This window comes from Equus asinus, chromosome 23 (genome assembly GCF_041296235.1).
Source record: "Equus asinus isolate D_3611 breed Donkey chromosome 23, EquAss-T2T_v2, whole genome shotgun sequence".
NCBI lineage: Eukaryota > Metazoa > Chordata > Mammalia > Perissodactyla > Equidae > Equus > Equus asinus.
The window spans coordinates 45,707,048-45,733,035 of record NC_091812.1 but is presented as its reverse complement, the minus strand read 5'-3'; the positions used below and the strand labels follow the sequence as shown (position 1 = coordinate 45,733,035).

The window sequence follows — 25,988 nt, the reverse complement described above, 5'->3', positions numbered from 1 at the left end:
TCAGTTTTGCAAGATGAAAAAGTTCTAGAGCACAACAAGGTACATATAGTTACCAACACTGTGCTTTACACTTAAAAATGATTAAGATGGTAAATCCTATGTTTTTTTACCATACAGAATAAAAAAAATTAGTTATCTGTTTTACTTTTAAAATGACCTAAATTAAACCAAGAATGCCTTCTAATTTGAGGATACTGAAATTCAGTGTAATTAAGCAGATCAATGAAACAGACTGAATTTATTTCCAATAAAAATCTGGTTGTTCCCTTGGTCAAAAAGATTATTTATATGTTGGCTTCAGCATAGAAAATCTGCACAATACACATTAGGTAAGTCACTTTTATTTTCAGTTTTAAAGACAATGCTATTTCAATCTAAATATCTAATATTGATATCGTATCTATTGCACTTCAGAATTACATGCATTCGTTGAGAAACTAGATTGATGAATGCATGTGTGATTAATTCCATACAACAACAAAAAATATACCCTAAAGACATGCCTAAGCACCTCATATTGCTGGTGCTCATAGAAACCATAGTTAATAATCGAGTCAGGCTTCCTCATTTTATAAGACATATGCAGACTCAAGAGACAGATGCCTTCCCAAAATTGTATCAACACTTTGTGGTAGAAACAGGACTGACATTGTGATCTTCTCATGCAAACTCACTGATGTATCCACAATACTAAAGAATTGAGAATTATTATATTATGGTCTGATCGGTGTGGTATTAGCCTTTACTATTCCATTAACACTTTCTGATGACAGTTTAGGATTGGATAAAAATGAATCATCTGTTTTAAAGAAAGAAACATTTCCACAACTTGGATTAAAGAGGTGCTGACCTGCATGAGCATTTATGAGCAATTCTACCCTATAATGTTTGATGTCATATTTACTTTGATATAAATTCAGTAAATATTTTATAACCAAGAATCACTCTTCACGTTATGCTGTTAAAGAAATGGAACCACAGAGGTATTACAGTTACCTAAAAGTTATTCATCTCTTCAGAAAGGGTAGCTGGGAATAAAAATACATTGCTGATTTCTATTCTTATCCTCTTGTATAGCCTTACATCTGAAAATCCCTGCTGGCAGATTAAATGGTTTGCAAATAGCTGTTCTCTTGCAGTGAAAATTAGCATAAATTCAATGTTAATTCATCAATTCTAGCTTTGAAGGACCACAAATGAGGGTGATAAAAGCAGATGCCTGGCATATGGCAACAGATGGGTCACCACATTTAAAAAGAGCTACTGGGAATAGGATGGCTCACTTTTCTCAATTCTTCTCACATAAGGTGAAAAGCATGGAAAAGGAAACAATCAAGACAATGCAGACTTGATTGGGTCCTAGTTTTTTGATAGTTTTTAAGTGTCCTATTAAAATATAGGACTTGTAGTTTGCTAGTATGTTTCGTGTCATGGTTCTGTCCATAACCATGTAGAAAAATCCATAATAGAGTCAAGCAAATATAGGTAGGAACCTACAACGCCCACTGGCAAAGCATGGTTGCTGGTGGCAAGAATTCTTGGAGCAGATGGCACATGATGAATTCATCAGGACATGTCCAGACACCCAGCTTCATCATAATACCAAGTTTTATTATTTTTGCTCAGATGATGCCTTATCCTAACATTACACTGAAAATTTCATCTATGAAGCATTTACCATCTTATATTATAATTACACATGCTTTTTGAAAATAAATTAGAGACAAGAATGATGCTTATGATAAAACTTTGACTCAATACCCATAAAACACTACAGAGATACCCTAACATGGGATGCTTGCCCAATGAACTGGCACCTGAATTTACTGTTCATTTTTAAGGAATATTCCATTATCCATTTGGAGTTGGTTCCATAAATACAATTCATAAACTCAGATGATAAAAAAGAAACCAAAGTGTTTATATTCACACATGTGATACTAAATAATAGCTGGATTTTAGATAAGATTTTGCCATATAATTAGCAAAGATGATGCAAAATCAAATGTTTTCCTTTGTGTGTGAATTTTCCAAATAAAGGCTCTATTTGGGTTGATTTGATATCTCTCTATTAAAGAAAATATAATTCCTACTCAAAATCCTTAAAGAATTTTCTGAAGTTAAAACAAAACTTAAAAGCTTATCCTAAATTATAATACAGAAAAAAGACAAAGTTACCACAATAAAAGCTTGCACTTTCAATTAAATTATCAGTAGAATTTGAGATTCTTTTCTACTGATTAAAATCCTGCGGGATGCAGCTTAAAAAATATAATCTGTGTTGTACCTAGGCTTCTCTAAAAATAAAGCCTATTTTTCTTCCCCACTATCTATCTCCTATTCAGAGATGTAATTCATGCAATCAATAAAAACTCAGCATTGGTCCCTCCTAAAACTCTGTATTTTTTGCTTTTATCAGTTAATCAAAGGTTGATTCCCATCACGACTTTCAGTAACAGCAATAGCATCTTTCTAGGCTGGTTTTGCAAGGATCAGAATTCACTGCTCAGAAGTAGGGGAAGGAGCAACTGGAGGTGGTGTACTGAATTCTGGGAAATAAGCATAGTTCCCATAAGTAAAGCCCTCTGATGGTTGACGGCAGAAATAGGAGGCGTCCTAAAGCAATCCTTTTTAAAGGGAGTGGAAGTTTTCGTTCTTGATAATGTATTTGCTGTTATGATTCTTTTCTTACTGTTTTTGTAATCTCACACAGAAATTTTTAACTAACCCAAGTTAACTTCCATAGTGACAGAGAAGAATTTCAACAACAATAATAACAGCATAAACAATAATAGCTAGACTTTAATAGTCTAGCTACTAGTTCCAGGCGCTATGCTAAGTATTATATATATATTTTGCCTAGTCTTCATAAAATCTCTAACTGGTAGGAATTATTATTATCTTCAAATTACAACTCAGAGAGGATCTGTAACTTGCCAATATCACACAACTAGAAAGTGATGGAGCCAGCATTCAGACCTAGATCTATCTGGCTCTGAAGCCCATGTGCTGACCTGCTTCCTTTGCCCTATGCAAGAGCTCAGAAAACACAGCATTTATGCACCCCTTTACAAAAACAAACTGCTTGATATTTAGTCTGACAAAAGAAAAAGAAATCAAGAGTTGGAAAAGCATGTTGCAAAAAAAAGGACATTTATTCTCCCTGCCCAGGAACTATTCAGGAAATAACCTGAAATGTGACATCATCATAACAAAAATAAGAAACAAGTTAACTATCCAATATTAGGGAAATGCACATCCAGTGGAATATTTTTCAGGCAATACAAATTAGATTTAGGAAAATTATAGAGGAAAAGGTTTACAGTTCAAGGTCAAGCAAAAAAATAAGCTCTACAAGAAGATATAAGGTATAACTTCAACAATGCAAAGGGAAAATTACAGAAGAAAAATATTTGAATAAAATAAGACAAAAATGTTATAACAGACTCAGAGTAATGTAATCATGGTTTTTTGGGCCCTCTCTCCCTTCCTAATATTTTATGTACTTTAAAAATTATGTATCAGGAATGCATATTACATTTTAATCAGAAAAATTAATTACAAAATAAATCAAACAATCATAAATACAGAGAATTATATAAATAGCTATTCATGGATAAATGTCATTTGGATGATCAAAACATACTTAACTTTTTTGTTTAGAAAACGTTAACATACTAACAAAGGCAAGTGAAATTTATTGAGGGCATATTGTGTAGTCATAAAATTTGTAATTATGGAATTTTATCTGATAGGAAGAAAACAAACATTTTTGAAATATTTATATCTTGTACAAGTATAATCGTCTCTTTCCTTGTTCCAAAAATATTGTTGTCAGTTTTTATTTTATTGCATACTTTCATTCCTCAGTAATCAACAGTGTAGTTTCTTGTTTATGAGTGTTTCAAAAGTACAACATACTTTAAGGATCCCATAATATAAAACACATGTTTAGTCCTCAAGAAGAGAATTGTAAGAAAAAAATAAAGTATTAAAAAATATAACACAGGGGCCGGCCCTGTGGCTGAGTGGTTAAATTCATGCGCTCTGCTGCAGCAGCCCAGGGTTTCATGGGTTTGGATCCTGGGTGCGGACACGGCACCCCTCGTCAGGCCATGTTGAGGAGGCATCCCACATGCCACAACTAGAAGGACCCACAACTAAGATATCCAACTATGTGCCAAGGGGACTTGGGGAGATAAAGCAGGAAAAAAAAGATATATATATAACACAGGTTTCATTATGTAACGTCTCTAAAATAACTACAATTGGTCCTTACTGCCTATCAAATCATATTGAAACTTCTTAGCTTAGTATTGTCATCAATTGGGATTATTTTACCTTTTCAATCTTATTTTCACTAATTTCAACATAACCTTCCCATCTATCTCAATCATTCTCATTATAATTTCCTAGGCAATCACTGCTTACACTTCCCCCAAATTTGCTCAATTATTACCTCTACCTACGTTACCCTCCTCTCTTTCAAGGTCCCTCTATAGATAGCTTTATTAATTTATTCCTCCAATACTGAGCTCTTACTCTCTGCTTAAGTTGTAGAGATGAAATAATTGGTTATGGTTCTAGCAGTGAGAGAACTTACAGTCTAATGAGGGACATAAACAAGTAAAAAACAGAAAATAAAAGCAAAATGCAATGTTATCAGTGGTAAGACTTGAAGCATAAGAAGCCAGAATTAACTGGATGAGGTGTGAGGAATTAGGGTGAGAGGAAGAAAGATCCAGGCAAAAAGAACAGCATGTACAAATGTCAAGAGACAAGAGTACAGACAGCATATCTGAGGAAAGGAGGTAGGGCTGGAGTTGTACATTAAGATGTAAATGATCAGTTCCTAGGCAAAGTATTAAATGGCTATGATATAATTTGTTTCTTATAAAAATTACATTTTTGGGGGCAGCTTTGGTGGCCCAGGTTCAGTTCCCAGAGTGGACCTACACCACTCAGCAGCAGCCATGCTGTGCTGGGGACCCACACACAAAACAGAGAAAGATTGGCACAGATGTTAGCTCAGGGTGAATCTTCCTCAGCAAAGACAACAACACAAGAGATTGAAAAACAATTACATTTTATTACAGATCATGGACCTTTGGGATTAGACTGGAATTTTCAATACCGTGGAGATTAAATATTACCATTGTTTTAGTAGTTGCCACATGCCTCACCTATTTGATTGATTTGCAAGTGACATGAAATCCAGGTCTTCAACTTCATTTGTATTTCTTCTGGGACTTATACAGGAGTGCGATATAGTACATGCTTAAAAATATGTGTTGTATTTACTTGATTCCTATTATGGAAACATTTTTAGAAACAGAGATGGGGAACAATGTCCAGGGTGAATATTTTCGTAGTTAAATAGTGTGCCACTGAGAGTTTCCATCTGTCTCTAAGGCCTAAGAAATAGTAAGGAATTGGAAATATGTATACTTACTACAGATATGCATCATCAGTGTTTAACTGGAACAACCAAAATTTGTGGCTGGGGCAAAATTGATTTCATGTGTAAGATTAAGAGATGGCAAATAGATTCTTGTTAGACTCATTTCTAAGTGTGTGAATCAACCTGAAGTTCTTAGTATGTACTTAATTTATTTGTTCTCAGAGGAGTTAGGGCACTTGAGGAGCACGAAATTCTGCTTACAAAGGGCACTGGGCTATTTTCATGTAGAGGATAAGTTTCCTCAAGTTATCTGATCCTATTGACACGAAATCAACTCAATGTGAAAAAATAAAAAAGTAAAAGTGCATTTCTTTTTAAAGAATTTTGAGTGAAATCCAAAGAGAATCAATTTATCTTAAGACTGAAAGCAAACAAAAATAAAACAACAGCTAACGTTTTGAAATTACTGAGCATTCCCAGTAATGATGTCTGGACTTTTGGAATTAAAGTGTAAATGGAAACGCATTTCCTCTGTTTATATTGGCCGCTCCATGGCACTTTGAACAACCAGTTTGGAAAGTGGGAAGTCTGGCCTTGTCTTAATCTACTGTAAATCACTCAGTCTCCACATCTCCATTTCCAGCTCAGCAATGTGAGCATTTGATAGTGCTCCTAGGATACTTAATGAATGATTAGTGGCTTTGACAGTATTACAGGCTCTAACAATAATCATTTCAACCCACTTGCTTGTTAATGCCGACAGGGCAAGATGGTTGTGCTATGATTATTTAAAAGTATCCAAAACACAAAGCATCCAGTTGAGAGTTCAGCCTTATTTATTCATCGACTGCTAATGGCCATATTCTGAACTCATTTCGTTTATTAATTAAATCAAAATGGGCAGTTCCATTTGTGCCGGCACTGTTCTTCACAGCATGTTGATTTTCCATGTCTGTTGCTAAGTAAAGTTATGGTTCACTAAAAAGATTCTTTGTATCATGACTGGAAGGAATATTGTTTGAAGAAGCTTTTTCACTGTGTCTTTTTAACCTTAAAGAGATAGTATACATCAGCATAATACATGACAACCATTAAGATCTCAAAATTTCTGATCTTGTCATATATGAATCCATTTAAGATTTCAACTTCAACAGAATGGAGGTAGTCAATTGCTTCGCTGAATAAGTTTCCCATCTTCTATGAAATCAGTCTCTTAATCCCACTTATAAATGCAAATTGTAATGTGGTTGGAAAGGTGGGCAATTAAAAATTACTGCCATTGAGTAACCAAGCAAGTCCAAATAATGTTTAGCAGGACATACAGAATGCTCATCAGTCTAACTCTACTCCAGTACAGATCAAGGTCATGGACAACAAATATCTTTGTTGATAAAAATCAACTTGATTAAATGGTAACCCATAGAAATCATACCAATATGGTTACCTAAGAAACAGTTCCATTTTACATTAAGCATACTGGTGTGGAGAACCTAGATTTCATTTCCCTATGGTACCAGATTACCTTGAGGCAGCACAAATGTTGGCAGACACGGTGGTATTTTGATAGTTTTCCAGGCTACTAAGGATGGTGGTCAGAGGGAGAGACAGAGTGGTGGACAGAGTGGGGAACATTTCAAGATCCATTTCTAAGTCCTTAAATAAGTTTGGTCCCTATTAAAAAAACATGTAATCTGGGTTCACCCTCAGAGTCCAATGTCTATGAAAATAATCCTTGTCATATTCTAGTTCATTTTCCCCACTGACAAAAACACACATATGGAGACCATAAATCTCTTCATTATCCTGATTTTCTTTTCATGTATTTATTCTGGCATTTCCAAACTAATTTTTAAAAACTTCCAAATAAGGAATAGTTGGAATAAGTATTCATCACAAAACAAACTTTAAAAATAAAGAAATAAAGTCAAAGTTAAGCAGATTATAAAAGTTAAAATCCTATTTCATTTCATCAGGGTTGTCAGAGCCATAGTTCCTGGCAAACTGAACATAGCCAGATTAGAAGAAAGACAAGTGGCTATTTTTCAAGAGTGAACTTCAATTATTTAATTACTTTAAATAATATAAACCCCAAAAACTAAATTTAATATCGCACATGGTGATAGTCATGGTATAGCTTGATTTGTTACTTCCTTGGCCAAGCAAGTATAATATCAGGCAGAAGGCTAGTATTAATCGTCACCTTTATTAAACAAATACTATATTCTAGAAAGTGCATGCTGCAGTGTATTGAAACATATGCTGCAAATGTTATATTCATTGTCTAATCATCGTAACCTCATAACCCCAGGACTGAGGAAAGAAAACAGCATATGTGCAAATGCTTTGTAAACTATGTTATACAGTGTGAAATAAGGACTTACAGGAGAAATCTTTTCTTAGACAAAGATTCTAAAAGATTCTTTCCTTTTCCTGTGTCCTTTCTCTCTTTTTCCTCACTCAACAAAACTGGCTCTCAGAATCCTTGCTCCCATACAGTTTAAATAGTAGAAGGCGATGGTGTCGTTAGTGTATCCAACATTCAAAATATCTTTACTGAATACTACCTATGGTCCAAAATCTTCCAGTTACTATTTCATATACGGATCACAAGCTCTGGCTGAAAAGATGATTTGGGGAGTATAGAATTTCTGGCACTAAGTCCACAGAAGGGGAGAAATTGAGGGCGTGTTCTTATTGCCTTTACTCTGCTTCACATGGACCCACTGGTATTATCTGTGGGAATGCCGGCCTCGGGTAGGTTTCTGATGGAGGTAAGGTGGCCACTTGTAGTGCTCTGTTGAAAGATATTCGTAGGGCAGGTCTGAACTCGGCAGGAAAAAGTGATGTAAGTCATTAATTATGACTGCAGTGTAGATGGGAGGAAGGAAGGACAACATTTATGCCCAATAACTGTTCTTGATTTTGAGAAATGCTCATTAAAGTATTTAGAGATAAAGTAATACCATGTCTGCAACTTTTAACTTGAAGAAGTTTTAAGGATAAGTAAATGTGTGTGTGCAGAGAAAGAGAGACAGAGCAAAAGAGGGGTGGGGGAGGCAGAGAGAATGAGAAGGTAAATGTAAAATGTTACCGTGTAGGAGAACCTGGATGAGAGATATATAGTGATTTTTCGTACTATTTTTGTAGTTTTATGTAAAGTCTAAAATTATTTTAAAATGAAGGGTTTTTTGTTTCATTTTTTGGTGTGTGTGAGGAGGATTGGACCTGAGCTAACATCTGTTGCCAATCTCCCTCTTTTTGCCTGAGGGAGATTGTCCCTGACCTAACATCTGTGCCAATCTGCGTTCATTTTGTATGTGGGATGCCACCACTGCATGGCTTGATGAGCAGTGTGCAGGTCCATGCCTGGGATCCAAACTTGCAAACCCCAGGCTGCCAAAGTGCAGTGTGCGAACCCAAGCATCACGCCACTGGGCTGGCCCCCAAAATAAAGGTTTTTTAAAATTTTGCAACATATGTGGAACTCCCCTTATGGATGATACAAATAAAGATGGAGATTAAAAACAGCAAAAGCCCATGTAGTGTAGCTTCTTGGAAGGTGGTAAAACTAACACCTTTGGGAAAGGGGTTTTATTGTTTGTTTGTTTTTGATGAGGAAGATTGGCCCTGAGCTAATAGCCATTGCCAATCTTCCTGTTTTTGCTTGAGGAAGATTTTCCTGAGCTAACATTTGTGCCAGTCCTCCTCCATTTTGTATGTGGGATGCCACCACAGCATGGCTTGACAAGCAGTGTGTAGATCCACGCCCAAGATCCAAACCTGTGAACCCCAGGCCGCCGAAGCAGAGCATGCGAACTTAACCATTACACCACTGGGCCAGTCCAGGAAAGTATTTTTAAAAGTTCATGTAGGGACAAAAAAATCCAGAAGGAAACACGTGCAGTTGCTTGTTTAGTAGCAATAGTAGAATATTTGGTAGCATTTTTCATCTTTTGAATCTAGTTCCAAATTAAAAACAGAAAAATGGGTTGATTCCTTGAAACTCCTTCCAATTCTAATATCTTATAATGAATACTCAAGAAATCTAGCTTTTCTCATTCTGTCCATCCAACTTACTCATCTGGGCTTGTGCCCAAGTCACATTGTACTCATAAGTCCCCAAGTCTATACTAGGGGCCGTGCCAAGGATAGTCAGAGAATTAATGCCCTACCATTAACACTACCTAAGTACTAAATTAGGCTGCCAAAAGAAATGATTATTTATTTTCAACCAAAACCACATTCACTGGACGATTTATCATATGTATGCTATAAAAATACTATAAATAGGGGCTGTCCCAGTGGCACAGCAGTTACATTCTCACATTCTGCTTCGGCTGCCCGGGGTCCACCAGTTTGGATCCTGGGCGTGGACCTACACCCCACTTGTCAAGCCATGCTGTGGCAGGTGTCCCACATATAAAGTAGAGGAAGATGGGCACAATGTTAGCTCATGGCCAATTTTCCTCAGCAAAAAGAGGAGGATTGACGGCAGATGTTAGCTCAGGGCTAATCTTCCTCAAAAAAAAAAAAAAACCTCTATAAAAAATGTCTCGTTTTTCCTTCTAAATTCTTTCTTTTCACTCTAAAATTTCAAAACCTCATTCCAGAGTAGAAAAAGGGATGGCAAAAACTAAAATGTGCATTTTCTTTGTACACTATCAGAGAAGAAAAGCAACTCTTTCGTTTCTATGTTCTGCCAGTACCCCTGAGAACAGTGGTTCCCAAGGCTGACAATATCTGAGGATAGAGTGGGTCCTGCCACCAAGAAGAAATCCTGCTTTATGACTTCAAAGCAGGCAGAAAAGTTCCTTTTTTTCTTTCTTTCTTTTTTTTTTTTTAAGTCAAGTGTCACAGTAACAGATACTACAAAGGTGTTCTACTCTTTCTTTAACTAAGAACCTGAATTCCAGGTGATCGGCTTGTGGGAGGCAAAGGGGGGACTGGGGCTCTATATTCCAGTCCAAAAAGAGAATGTTGCTAACATACTCCAAACATAAAAGTTAGAAGCAGAACTAAGATGTACGTTAATTTACACAGTAAACAGTGGCTGAGTCCCTAAATAACTGGTGGGGCATTAGGGGAATACAAGCATTACTTAGTGCTAGCCCCTATCCTCAAGGTGTTTACTTTGAGGGAGAAAACAACAGTGAGCAACATTATTAACTGCGTTGAAATAGCCTAAAATTTGGCACAATAGGAAAGTGACAAATAAAGTTATGTACATAGAATTTTCTCAGACTTTCACCCTGTGGAAATCATTAGCCTCAGAGACTTATAAGTGTATTTTAAATATAGGGGTCGGCCTGGTGGCCCAGCGGTTAAGTTTGCACGTTCCGCTTCAGCGGCCTGGGGTTCGCCAGTTTGGATCCCAGGTGCGGACATGGCACCGCTTGGCAAGCCATGCTGTGGCAGGCATCCCACATATAAAGTGGAGGAAGATGGGCACGGATGTTAGCTCAGGGCCAGCCTTCCTCAGCAAAAAGAGGAAGATTGGCAGATGTTAGCTCAGGGCTAGTCTTCCTCCAAAAAAAAAAAAATATATATATATATATATTTTAAATAATAATGTGCTTCGATTGCAGAAAGATTTTTATCAATGAATAATATTTAATCCACCATTAAATTGTTAAGTTATAGTGTAACTAAAATCACTGATCTAAGTGTTTAAATGAAGTTATACTTGGTGGCTCCTTGCGTATTATTTCTTTGCAATACAATTTTATCATCACCTTTTAAAATGGTAGAAGACTAGAGGATGGTTTCAGATCCTTGCCCATGAAATCCTAAAAAGGGCTTTGTCTGAGTCAGTTATTTTTTATCCTTTTCTGCATTCTGAGCAGTGACTTTCTCTCTAAAAACCTATATGAACATCTATCCGAATCCTAATATTTTCTACTCACTCAGTTTCTGTCAAGAAGCATAAGGCTCATGTAAGGAGACTGTGGAATGCTTCGTAAATATTTCTGAGAGGAGCTGTCAGCTCCATTCCCTTTTTGTGGTGAACTTGTTCATAATTAGCATCAGCCACTACGACTAAAATCCTGAGGGGCCAGTTGGCCTTTAATTCACCTTTTTCTACAGAGAGGACATTCCAGAGTTGAAGTGGCCAGTTCTTACTTGGGCACTAATCATGCCAGGAGTTGCTTCTGTGCAGGGATGCGCAATGCCAAATTTAGCAACTCCGAAATAGAATAGAAGAAAGAACGAGAAAGATAAACAGGAGGAAAAAAATCCAGTCTCATCTTTTCCTATAAGGATGAAAGAGTTAGGCCATTCATCAAATGGGAAGGACAAAAAAATAAAAAGATGCTTAATGAGTGCTTATTATTTAACAGGCAGAATCCCAGCTACTTTACACATATTAAACTATTATGTGCTTACAGACATACAGCTGGTAAAAGGCAGGACCATGATTCCTTGAATTCAGCTCTACCTTATTCTACAGCCCATATTCTTTTACTTTTATTTTTTTAAATATCTATGTATTTTTTTCTTATCAAAATACAATATGTACTCAGTGCAGAGAAACTGGATAAAACAAAAGAGCTCAACAGAAAAACAAAAAGAGTCACCCATAACCCCACCATCCAATGATACCACTGTTAACATTATATAGTATTTTATTCCAGCCTTTTGTTCTAAGCATGTAAATATCCATCACCATGTTCTCTCTTCCATAAGTAATTTTACAGCATAATTTTAATAGCTGCACAAATTTCTATCATATGCACATAACCTACATTATTAGTCATTGAGATTATTCTAATTTTTTGCAATCATATATAATACCAAAGGTACACACTTAAACTATATTTTTGTACAAATTCATTATTATTTCCTTAGGATAAATTTCTATGTTTATCCTAAGTATTACTGGCACCAGAATTGCTATATCAAGGAGTATCTTTTTTAATACAGTGTCAAGTTTACCTCTGAAGATGCCTTGAACATGCACTTCGAGCAACAGTACAGGAAAGGGCCCACTTCTCTCCATCCTTGCCAATACACGGCATTGCCATGCTTTTCCCATTTTGCACAAAAAGCAAGAAAGTCTTTTATTTTAGTCATATACATATAAACTAGGAGAAACTCATTGAGCTTTCATTGTATTTTATACCTGATATAACTTCCATCTTCAGTTATAAATCCATAGCTTGTAGGCACACATGCTGGAGCATTTTCTTTCCCCCAGGGTGAATGATTATAGTTTGTCTTTTGATGAACCACTGGAATTGCCAGTTAACCAATATTATGAATAGAAGTGTCTGAAAAGGAAAGGTCTGGCTTGGGAGCCAGTGAAGTCCCCATCACTCAAGAAGTTCAAGCAAAAGATGGCTGGCCAATTGATGAGGATGCCAGTGGGAAATTGGTCTAGATGACCTCTGAAGTTTCTCCCCACCCTAGGGTTCTCTGGTTCTCTTTTCCACTTCTAGAGATTATTGAGTCTGTTTTTGCCTCATCAACTGCAATGTATTTTTTTTTTAAGATTTTTTTTTCCTTTTTCTCCCCAAAGCCCCCCAGGGACATAGTTGTATATTCTTCGTTGTGGGTCCTTCTAGTTGTGGTATGTGGGATGCTGCCTCAGTGTGGTTTGATGAGCAGTGCCATGTCCGCACCCAGGACTCGAACCAAGGAAACACTGGGCCGCCTGTAGCAGAGTGCGCGAACTTAACCATTCGGCCACCGGGCCAGCCCCTGCAATATTTTTTATACAAATAGAAGGGCTCTCTCTGACCGCTGTCCTTTGCCAATAATCCATCCAAAGTGGCAGCACTGTAAGTTGTGCTTTGAAAGCAATATATAATTTGCTGAAGCTAGAAAAATAGCTGCAACATGAGTTCCTAAGAGTTTCAACTTTAAAATTATACACACCTATATACATCCACAAATACTTTCACAAATACATGTCTATAATTATAGCTAAAATTATATAAGAAACTAAAGGTGTGCTTGCAAATATTCAGAAAATTTCTAGGAGGATACATAAAATATTCATAGCAGTTATCTCTAGGGAGTGGAAATTGGGAAAAGGGAAGCGGGGAACTTTCATTTTCCACTTTAGATCCTTTTATACTGTTTGCATGTTTTAGTAACAGCATGTATCATTTTAATAATAATGCTTGTAAAATGTTATGAAATTAAGAGAAAACTTGGAAACAAAGTACGCTTCACACTAATAAAAAGCCAACAGTAACTATGTATGTTTAAATTCTCAGTAAAGGAACTACAAGCAGTCCTGTGAATTGAGTAGCTTTGAAAGTTGGACTTATGGCCATGAGGAGGGGCTTTCCATCTCAATTTTGGTCTCAACCTTTGGTTGGCACTAAAACAACATATCAGTGTAGACAAGTTTAGTTAAACGTCTTTTGAAAAATTAAAAAAAAAAAAAATTAGGGAAACTGTTAGATAATAGCCTGGGCTGGCAATCACTGAGTTATAACAGACCTATCTCACTGTTTTGGACGGTGGTGTTAAAACCTTTTTTATGAGTTCACTGAGGTGGCTATTAATATAGCACCAATTTTATTCTGCTCAATAAATATATGAAAAGTTAAAGATTTAAATCTGGCTCACTTCAGATATCCTAATTTAAAATACAGAGAGAAAAAGAACATTTCACAATTTTAATTACAAATAGATAATCCTGATCATTTCTGGTTTACATAAAAATAAGACAGATTATCCAGCAAATGTTTTTTAAAAATTATTCTACAAAAGCAACGTGATGCTGATAGTAGAGGGGGGCATGCAGGTGAATGTGATGTACCCCTAGAACTTAGAAATCAGGGAAATGGTTAGCCTCTAGAAGTCTGAAATCAATTATAAGACATCAGAGATCATTCAATATGACCAACTTCTGATTTCTGGGATTAACATTGTCAAGAATAAAATGTGTCAGAATATAGGCTGAACTGCAGTGGAGGCTGGCTGACCCAACCAAGACAGTTAAGGGAAATGGCTGCCGTGAAGCGGCCAAATGAAGCCCTGGGTCCAACAGTGCCAGGACGCCATCAAATTCCTGCCTCGCTCTCACCCTAATCCCTTGCTTCACCAGTTTTCCAGCTCTCAACATGACGTGCACCTTCAGAGACAGTGCTTATCCCTCAGTAATATATTATAGTTCTAGTTTTACACATCCCTTTCTTGTAAGACCCAATTTGAAGGATACTAATTATTTCTGCAATTGAAGAGTCAAATGTTCTGATTATGTATGATCTCTAGTAACAGAATCTGTTTTGTCATCATAAGTGTTCCAAAGTCTGAACAAACCTAAGATGTTTTTGCGCCATGAGGACTGAAGGCGCACAAGTCTTGGGTGGCCATTCTGCCTTCTCCATGTGGCATGGATCACCTTGTGTCGTGTTAGCCTTTTGGTCCAAGTTTGAGAGGTTTTATTAATATTATTATTACCAGAAGAAAACTCAACAAGAAGGTTAGGTTAAAATGGTCAGTCATTGAGAATTACATTCCAATTTGAAGACTTAGTTATTTCTTCAATTGAAGAATGAGGTGTTCTGATTAGTTCATATTTCTATGGATGGAATTTACTTTCTAAAAGAACTATTAGGGGCCAGCCCTGTAGCCAAGTGGTTAAGTTCACACGCTCTGCTTTGGCAGCCCAGGGCTTCGCTTGTTCGGATCCTAGGCGAGGACATGGCACTGCTCATCAGGCCATGCTGAGGCGGAGTCCCACATGCCACAGCTGGAAGGACCCATAACTAAGATATACAATTGTGTACTTGGAGGATTTGGGGAGAAACAGCAGGAAAAAAAAGAACTATTAAATATTTGGATAATCACATCAAAAAAGCAAAGTAATTACCTCTGCTTTTTAATTAGTGACTAGTTGAGTTTCATGTAAGAGAAGTGACAGAATAAGATAAAATGGACTAGATAAACATTTCTAGAGCTCTATCAGGAATCTGTCTACAGTACCTAACACCCCATAGTGCCTACCTCATAAGTGGGTGAAGCATGAGAATGAAATGACATAATCCATGGGAATGGTTTGCAGGACTAACTGGCTTGTTGTCATCATCCAGTAAATCTCAGGTAACACGGTAAAATATTGTTACATAAAATAAGGAAAATGAAATCCAAACACACCAAAATTATGTAGGATATATGTGCATATATATGCAGGCAAAGACACAGAAAAAGACCTGAGGGGATTCACACCAAACTGTCAGCAGCGGTTTCCTTTGGGGTCTAGAGTAATATGGGGGAGGTGTAGTATCAGGGGTGGGTGATGGGGGAACTTTTGTTTTTCTGTTTGCAATATGTCTGTATTTCTGGAAATTTTATGATGAGAAAGCATACATTTAATTTTTAAAATGGAACAATATTTTTAAAGGAATACCAAAAGAGCCATCGGTAGATGTGTGATGATATTACTATAAAAATGTTCATTAATAACAAATGGGCACACTTCATGGTCTTAGAAAAAGCATGGTTGGGGAGTGATTTGGATCCAGCACATAGCCAGCTCACAGTGGTTCTTGTTTGAATGAATGGCTGGGAAACCACTGACAGTGACTTAGTCAAATTCCTTAACCCTTGTAAGCCATAGTTGCCTTATCTGTAAAATGAACATAATAATAGCCATATATAAAGACCCAGTATAATATGTAGCCCCTTTTTAAATAGATGAGTTACTTAGGTTTCATTTTGAAGTCTAAGACTGAGACTTTTGAAATGTATGTTTGAAAACATAACCTTCTTTTTTCCTTGTGAATTCTATAAATATAGTTTACATAGAGCACAGTTTGGATCAATGTGTTGCAAACATACATTTAAGAAGTCATGGGAGGTGTCAGGATTCTCAGTTTCTAGTTCCTTCTAGTGAGTTATCTAAGGTCCAAGCTTTATCCTGAACAGAATCTCTCAGGGAACTAAAATGCTACCAAGGGTAAGCTACTAAAACTCTAAGTCGTGAACATAATTGAGCTCCACCACTGAGCTCTGAGCCTGGAACCGGTCAGGGCAGGGAATTCTTCACTAGCAGCTTTTGTGGCGCAGGAAGAAGTATTTGTGAAGATCTTGGTGACAGTGGAAAAAAAAGAAAGGGTATAATTGCTGGACACCAGGCGATTTTTGAATATGTTCATCCAAATCTTGAGTCTTCCTAAGACAGAGACTGTCTTTAATTCTTGTTCCTCCTAGGAGGGCTTATGGTAAATAAGCATACGGTTTAAGATGTTTAATGTTTTGAAATTTGGAAGAAGAGCAGATATATCCATTTAATCCTGGGTGTCAACATGAGCATTGAGGTACTCTAAAACATGACATGTAATAGCACAGTCATGGTTTAAAGTTCAGATTGTGACCTCAGCCTAGCTCATCCCCTTACTATCTCAGTAGTCTTGAGCATTAACAATAAACCTCAATGCTTTATCTATAAGAGAGTTGTGAAAATTATGTTTAGTTAAGATTATTGTAAGGTTTCAGTGGGATAATACATATAAAATGTTTAATACAGTGCCTTGCACATAGAAAGCTCTCACTATAAGTAAATATATACCAGTCTCTGTTTCTTAGACTTCCTAGGCTACCAGATTTTAGGTTGTACAATTCTTTTTTCTCTTTTTTTTGAGGAAGATTAGCCCTGAACTAACTGCTGCCAATCCTCCTCGTTTTACTGAGCAAGACTGGCCCTGAGCTAACATCCATGCCCATCTTCCTCTACTTTATATGCGGGACGCCTACCACAGCATGGCATGCCAAGTGGTGCCATGTCTGCACCCGGGATCCGAACTGGCGAAGCCCAGGCCGCTGAAGCGGACGTGCACACTTAACCACTGCGCCACCAGACCGGCCCCATGTACAATTCCTTAATCTATGCTACTGTACTCTGCTCGCACTGAAGCTGGGGAAAGACTATGCATATTTCTTTTTTGCTTTTGTGTAGAAGCATGGTCTCTATGGAAGAGCTGATGACATGGGAGGTGCTATGATAGTCTTGTGGAGGAGGCGCTTATACTTTCATCAGTCCCAAAGCCACACTGCCCACCCAAGGCTACTTGTGTAACATTGACAGAACAGGCATGTAATTGACATAATAACTATTACTGTCATCATCCTTACTGTTTTTGAATGTCTATGTAATCATTGATTTTCTTATATTATTTCACTGAATTCTTACAATGTCTTAATAGAGATGATTTATCCCTTTGTTAACAAGAAAGCTGAGTCCTAGAGTGGTTATATGACTTGCTCAATGCCACATGCCAGTGAGTGCAAGAGCCAAGACTAGAATGAGGGCCACTGAGAGCTAAACAGGCCCTCCCTGGAGGGACGATGAGCTGAAAGTCCCTGCAGGATTAGGGTGTAGGGCATTGGCAGCCTGTGAGGCCTGTTGGTTTGTGCACTGACTTGCTTTAGATTTGACTGGAATCCCAGCTTATCTGATTCCAAACCCACGAAGGGCCCACCAAACCAGAGGTCTACCCCTTGGGCAGTGAATGGACAAGCTTTAAAGAAAACCAACAAGGAACGCCCTTCAAAGAAAAACCAAAAAAAGGAACAAATTCTCAGCGACCCTAGAGACTCCAGCTATGAATTCCAGTTTCAGAAGTAGTATCTTAAAAAACTGAAGTTTTAATGTGCGAAAAAGTCTTTTAATTGTGACTCATCACTATAAAATGGAAAGTAAATATATGTTTTTATGCTGTCACAGAAGTGAACATAATCAGTTCAAAAATTTTCATAAAATTTCTGGTCCCTCAAGATCACGGCAGTATGGTTGTGAAACTTGAATGGAATGGAAGATAATTCTTTTTTGTCAGATTATATTCCTCATGTGTGCACCAATCATTCAACATACATTCCTAGGGACAGGGCGGGGCTCATCAGTTTTTAGAAATGTCACTGTTTTCAAGTTATGTATAAATCCTCTAAATTCTATGTATTTCTAGCAAAGTTAACATTACTACCTTTGTCTGCACTGTTGTCAATTTTGAGCCACTGTGTCAGGAAACAAGTTTCGACAAGATTCATTTATTAGATTAAATAAGTATAATAACATTCCATGTGCAAAATGACAGAAGAAGCCACTGTTAGGAATCAGATTTTCTCATCTCCTTGATGTCTTTATCCCTAATATTAAGTCCTTAATTAGCATAGCTATCAGCACTTTTAATTCCTGGTACGAGGCACATTTGCTGGGAGAAATCTCCTCAGCCTTATCTGTTGGTCTCAGCACTCATGTCTGAGCTCTGCTGTGGCATCATGCGCCTTGCTGACGTGTTGGTTTGTAATCTTCCTCTGGCCAAATTATATCCCCATTTTATCTTTTCAGCTACCTTGTGAACTCATCAAAGAACGTGCCTTCTACTTTATAGCTTCTCAATTATATACCTAAGGGTTTTCCTTAAATTTTGGTCCAACTTCAAAAATAACTAAATGGTAAAATAGTAAAAATACTATTGAAACTATTTTGTTAAGAATAACTAAATGATAGGAGAAATGATAGAAATCTCCTAGCCTGCTTTATAGCATGTTCCAAGCAATGGTGAAGTTAATTTAATGAAATTATCTTTTTGAAGGAATATAAGATAATTTTTCTTTTTATTACAAAATTAGCAAGCCATTTAACATAGGGAGAAAAACAAGGAAAAAGATCACTAAGACTAAGGATTAGTAAAAACCAAGTATAAATCTACCATTCTCAGAAATTTTGACATTTTGATTTCTGTTCTTCTAGCATCACGGATGTGTCTGTAAGTCTGTGTGTGTGCGTCTAGTCCTGGGTATTGCCTAGACAACATTATTAAAGCAAGAGTTAAGGAACTGGGTGGGTTATTTGAATACTGTAATGGTAAGAAAAGATAAGTAACAAGATTGTTTATACCTTACTATTACACAGCTGCTATGCAAATAATTTCCAAAAATATGGAAATCAGGTCACAATATTTTCAAACTAGTTCTCATAATGGCACTGAATTAACCATCCCAACTTAATACAGAATTGACTAAAATCCAGAATGTGGCATGGACAGGTAGTATAAGCTTCATTCCAAACTATACTTTGATTTTCTGAACAGGGATTATCTAGGAAGGTAAACCTGGGTGGGGGGGGGGGGGGGGGGGGGAGCAGTGCTTTAGACTCCTTCTAATTCCAGGTTTCGATTCTTTAGTCATTGCCCTTATAATCTTATGCATTTCAAATTTCTTACAGAGTAAACTGATGAAAATAAGTTTCACTCGCAAACTAGAGGTATGATATGGACGTATTGAGAAAGCACTAAAACCCTTTGAACATCTTGTAAAAGAAAAGTGCGATAAGTGGTAGAACACAGGTATTGACAGAGATTAAGTAAAACTCTGAATAATATTTGATAAGTAATGCTTAAAGTCCCATTCTTAAGAAAATTCTGCAGAAGGAGTCTTTGCATAGACAGTAGGATGAAAACCTCAAACATAGGGCAGGACCGCTGAAGACTGACTTTTTAAAGTAGGCATTTTGTTCTACGTTCCCAAGCTGTCAAGGCAGCCCTGGTACACAGTAGGCACTCAATAAATATTTGCTGATTATTAAATGAACCCATATCTGAATGAACCCCTGATGTGCATCCTGAGGGCTTCTTTTTGTTGGTCCCTTAGTACCCTAGGGAGTGCCGAAATATCACAGATTTATAAAAACTATACTGTATTTTGAAGAGAAATTATTGGGATGCAGACCGGAATGAGGGGGAAAGCACAGTACATGGAGTCGGATGATATGAGGTCAAGTTGTGATTCTGTTCATGAATTAGCTGTGTGACCTTGGCGTGCTTTCTCAACCACCTCTAAACCATAATGATCTTATTGGTAAAATGTGGATGACTTCCTCTTTCCCAGCATGCCCTTAGGCTCAAACGATGTGACAGATATTAAAACACTGTGAACTGAAAAGTAGTGAGCAAGTGGTATTGGGCAAACTTCATCCAAGAGGTCTGGCCTCTTTTTCCAATTGCATTATGAATTTCCTATGCATATCTCTGCATTTGCTTATTGTATTGTCAAATTTCCTCATCTCTAAATTCAAAATAAAAATACACATTGGGAAAATTTGCTCCCTCCCCCCAAAACATCCTGATGGTTACCTTGAATTGACCTATTGTACCAAATATATGCCTGCGGATTTTCTTTTCCAATATTTTCCTTCCAACACCCGTTATTATATGTATGATGCTATTTATGTCAATAAGGGTTTCAACATTAAGAAGTTTGGTCACAGAAACACTTTCTCCCCCCTCTTCAACCTCTTTTAACTTGCTTCCTTTACAACTGCATCTCAGACCTCTAAGAGCATAGGTTGTAACATTTACAGATAAGAGTTAAGGAAATTATTCATAAAAGCATAAAAGGAGATGAGAGAGACAATGATAACATCTCATATGTGTAAAGAACTTTAAGCATTGAGATGATTACTTCCCTGCAAGGCTGTGCTGTATTGTGTCAATGTATACACACATCCATTCTAATAGGAAAAGAAGGGAGGCTCAATTCCTGGAAGTCTCTAGAAAGGCTTGTGCATGGCTAAGGTGTTTCTTAGGAGGGAATTCTGAAGGCAGGACCCAAGCCTGATAATTCCAGACCATCCAGAAGAAAAATGTGTGAATAACTCAAAATAATAAGCATGACATGTGGGGATCATGAATAATAGCAAGGAGGTTAACTCTGCTCCTAATAGAGGATGGAAAAGAACATAAAAATCACCACTAAGACATCATAGCCCAACTTCTCTGTATGGGGATGCGAGGAGGAGACAGGAAGAACTGCAGAACTGCATCTGTTTGGTGTTTATAACAAAACTGCCAAGTCTACATAAAAACAAATCTGTTGCTTTGCAATTATGCTGAAGCTGGGCTTTTTAGCACCCACAAGACTTATGTAAAATGGGGGAAAACTGTCTCACTGGCAAGGGAATATACCTGTTTTCAGTCCCTCCCCTCCAAACTCCCAGAGCCAATGTCATCATTTGCTCAGTGGAGACCTTTCGTTGACTACAAAGTTGAACCCAAAATACCTGTTCTGGCATAAGTTCTCCTAGGTCCACAGATGCTGACGCTTCACAGTGAAAATACAAGGAATGATCAACTTAGCAGTCGCCGCTGCTGTTGTTGCTCTTTCTGTTTGCTTTTAAAAAATGTATTTATTAATATACCATAACTACTATACATAGCAAAATCTGGTTTGGGGAAACAGATTTTTATTAACTCTATGACATTTTCATTAAGAAAAATAGGCAAGTCTAGAACTTGTCTTTAGTTGAAAATAACCAGATTATTTTTATGCTACAGAGTTCATCAACACACTTGGCTTGATATCCTACAAATAATAAGTGGCAAATGAGTGCAAGAGATCTGATAGCCCCGACTAGGCTCCTTGACTTTTATTTTGTATTCCCAGCATCCAGTTAATTACCAGGTATAGTAAATGCTTAATAAATACTTGTCCAATAACTAGGATGCATAACCTGTGTGTATTTAGACAGTGAAATATGAATATCATAATAAAATCATTTGCATTATATGTTGTATATGAATATATATGCACACAAAAACACCTATACATATATAGGTGCCTGTATATATATATTCGCTTTCAACATCTGGAACATTCCAAGAGGGAAGAAAATGGATACTTGAGACATAAAACCTAAAGTCCTTAGGTGGAGCAGCTTTAAAGATCTTGAGAGAGGTTTTCAGAGAGAAATCCTACAGCCTTTGTGTAGACAGTGTGGTGAAAATCCTAAACATAGGCCATGATCTCTGGAGACTGGCTTTTTGCACAAATATATTTGCCAAGATTACTTTCTGCTGTGGAATTTATTCCCCCCGGGAGTGTTCCAACTGCAGAAAGAGAGAACCTAGGGCAACACCTCTGGTTACTTCTTTTTAATGCAAAGCCCCAGTAGACAGGGTTGTTTACACAGAAAATTCTTCTCACCATCCTCTGGGTGACTGAGACCCTCTGGTGCAACTTTGCTCCTCTCCAGACTGGTAGAAAATGTTGTTGTTTTGTGGTCATTTTCTTCAAAGGATTTAGGAAGGAATCATTTCCTCCAACCAGTTCATTGTACAAATAAACTGAGGTCCACAGAGGCGAAGTGACTTGCCAAGAGCTCATGGTAGGTAAATGTGTCTCCGTCTGAGTACATCCGGAATAGCAAGTATTCTCATACCTGGTACTAGCCCCATTGTCCTATTCTTAGGCTAACGTTTACAAACAGCACCGAAAACAATTGCAGATTAAGGACTGAGGGGGAAGGGTAGGAAGTGGTCATTAGCAAATCCCTGGGCCTGGGGATCACCTGCTCTCTCGGATCAAAACAGTGAAACAAGCTATTCAAAAGGCCATCAAGGACGAGTGGGCCATTGTTTTCTGAACCAGCTGTGGAAAACCAGCTCAACGGTGGCCTTGGACCAGCTGCTGCACCAAGGGGCGGGGGCGGCAGTGGTGGAAGAGGAGGGGGCTCCTGAGGAAGGAGCGCTGCAGGGACCCCGCCGCGCCACCTCTCGGCAAACCAGGAAGTATTTTTGCAGTAAGAGCAACGGACGGAGCCACCCTTGAACCGAAAGTGTGAACGGCGCACAGCAGGCCCCAGATGGGAGCAGGAACTGCAAACCCTCCGCAGGCTAGTGCCCGGGAGGCTGCGGACTGGCAGCTAAATGGTCGGAGGCCGAAGCACCCAGTGGGTGCTATCAGAAAGTACACAGAGCTGAGCAGGCTCTGCTGTCAGCAGACCCGGGACGAGCAAAGTCCGGGGTAAACAAGCCTCGCCGCGGCTGCCTCCAGACGCGCGCCCGCTGCGCGCTCCTCCACCCCGCATTTCCCACGCGCCCAGCCCTCAGCTCTGCAGCCCCGGCCGCCCTCTTTCCCCAGTCCCAACTTCCCACCGCCCCCTCTTTCGACCCGGACCCCTTCTCCCACAACTGGCGCACCACACTCACCATCTCTTGCCTGAGGAGGTGAAGCTTGGTTTCCAGCCTCTCCAGGGCGCTGGAGTGGCTACGTCGCGGGGAGCCAGAGGTTGGGGAGGACGAAGAGGAGGACGACAAGGAGGGAGGGAAGCTGCAGCTGCTGCTGCTGCTACTGCAGCCGCCGCCACCGCCGCCGCCGCTCCCCCCGCAGGGGTCCCTGTCCCTTTCCAGGGGAACCGGCTCCTCCCCACGGAGCGAGCGCACTAGGCTCTCGGGTACTTTGCGCCCCAGCTTCAGCTCGATGTCTCTGAGGTCTGGCAGCGGGCCGTCTTCCATGACTTTTGAAGAAAGAGGACAATGTTAATAAAAGGCAGAGGATGAGAGGCAGCAGCGGCCTCCAAGGCTGCCGCGAGATGAGCGGACTCCTCCCGGCGCCCGGGTCTCTATCCACGGCGGACCCAGCGCACCGTCCGCTCCATAACCGTCTGCGTTGTATCAACCCTGAAATCCGCGCAGGACGCGGCGGGTCGCAGCCGCAGTTTCCCGGGCGCTGCGGCTCCTCCGACACTTCCTAAGATTATAGAGATGGCTTCATCCTCTTCATTTTTAGCCACCCCACCGCAAAGTTGAGTTAACTGATATTGCAGAGAGGGGGAAAATGCAAGTACTACAGACCAAAAGAAAAGAGGGGGAAATCAAGTCTGTTTTAGTCTTACGGGGGAAAAATTCACATTACAAAACTGTCCATTCACATCCCTGCACCGTTCACTGGCTGCCCATCTGGTACCGCGCGACACAAAATAATGATGTGGCCACACTCCAGGGTCGTTTCATTTTCCAGCCATACGTCTCCAAGCTTTCGGAATATCCTGGATTGTCAGAAATAATCTCTGGTCAGTGATAGAGGTCAGTCGTGTGCATGGACGCATAAAAAAGAGACAGTTAGCTTAGCAGCAGTTTAACGGCTTCCTTGATGCAGCAGAAATACCCTTCTTCCCATTTAGACTGTTTGATCCAAGTCATTGTGTTCTTCCGAGCCTCGGAAACTTTAAACTCCGCTGGCAGGTGGACCAAATCAGGGCCAACCCTTGTACCGTATATCACAGGCAAGAAGAGCAGCAGAAATTTTCCCAACCCCGCTGCTAGTAGCAGGTTCAGCGTCCTGCTTTAGTGGGGAGTACCTAATACAGGGTATTAGATTTTCAGGTTTCCCGGCGAAATTGCTTGGTAGCTACAACCTGTACAACACTTAACAAAAATTAGAGGCAGAAGAATGACTTTAAATGCAGTGTCATTTCCCATCCCTGCATTTTCCTAGTCTGCAGAAATCTAGCTTTAGAAGCCTTTCCTGATAATTTTATACTAATAAAATGAGCGATACTATTTCACCAATAATTCAGTGAGAATGTACAACCAAAATTAATTGTCTTACCAAATGTTACATTGTGTCACCGCAAGAAGTGAAGAATTAAATAGCCAGAATAATTTATATGACTACTGAGATGGATTTGAAAGGGGGGAAGTTGCTGAGATACTTTAATTATGGAGGAAAAAATATTGAGCATAGCTAGTGAAAAAGTCATCCTCTGTGATAATTTCTCTGTATTTTTCAACTATTTAGAAGAAACTCAAAGCGTGCAATCTATTGATGAGATACTTCTGCCAAGTAAGTTACTATGAGCTATGTGGATTATAGGTTTGATTCAACAGTGACTTTGTGTTAATAATCCTCAAGTAGAGGATACTATTTTCTACCCAGTAAAGTCTAATTTGGGGCTTCCATTAGAATTCTTCAATATATGGGCCCTTCTATTTTGGGGACAGAGAAGTACTTGTGTTCTTGGTCCTTCCTGGGCTCCATTCCCGAGACATCACTCAGGTTTTACACTTGTGGGCACACAGGCAGGTGCATCTGAGTCTGTTTAGCATGGCCTCACCTAGGCCATCTATAGACAGGAAGCATAGGCCTTCGGGTTGAAATATTTCACATCAGGGAGAAGACTGCTGAAGTTCTCTTGTCAACATACCAGATATTTGTATATTATTTCTCTCTTAAAAGAAATGGAGAAAATAGTTGTAAGTTAAGTGGCTCATTTTAAAGGCGGAACAAGCATTTATGGAATCAAAGGAGAACAAGACTAAATCTCAACTCGCTAATCAAATGACGTGCTTTGTCCTAAATTTGGAAAACCACAAGCTCATTGGATAAGATTTGCCCTGTGACGCGTAATTATGGAAGCCTTGTATTTCAGTCAAGAACAGTTTTTTATTATAAACCATTACAGGGGCCGGCCCGGTGGTGCAGTAGGTTAAGTGCGCACGTTCTGCCTGGGCGGCCTGGGATTCGCTGGTTCCGGTCCCCAGTGTGGACATGGCACCACTTGGCATGCCATGCTGTGGTAGGCGTCCCACATATAAAGTAGAGGAAGATGGGCACAGACGTTAGCTCAGGGCCAGGTTTCCTCAGCAAAAAAGAGGAGAACTGGCAGTAGTTAGCTCAGGGCTAATCTTCCTCAAATAAATAAATACATAAATAAATAAATAAATAAATAAAACCATTACAAAGTTCAGCACAGGGCTGGCTGAGAAGAGCAGCTTACGTATCTAACTTGAACTTGGTCAATGAAAAAGTGTGTTGTCAAATTATCATCAACGTACTGTACAGGAAAGGAACACCT

At 38.8% G+C, this 25,988-nt stretch overlaps 1 protein-coding gene across 1 annotated transcript in view; it reads right to left on the bottom strand.

The window, feature by feature from the left end:
* The window catches only part of LURAP1L (leucine rich adaptor protein 1 like), a 48,534-nt gene extending 24,109 nt beyond the window's left edge, over nt 1–24,425 (bottom strand). The window contains exon 1 of the mRNA XM_014843528.3: nt 23,341–24,425. Coding sequence (XP_014699014.1) covers nt 23,341–23,646 — 306 coding nt within the window. The 5' untranslated portion in view covers nt 23,647–24,425. The remainder of the gene's footprint in view (nt 1–23,340) is intronic.
* Between the last annotated feature and the right edge of the window lie 1,563 nt (nt 24,426–25,988).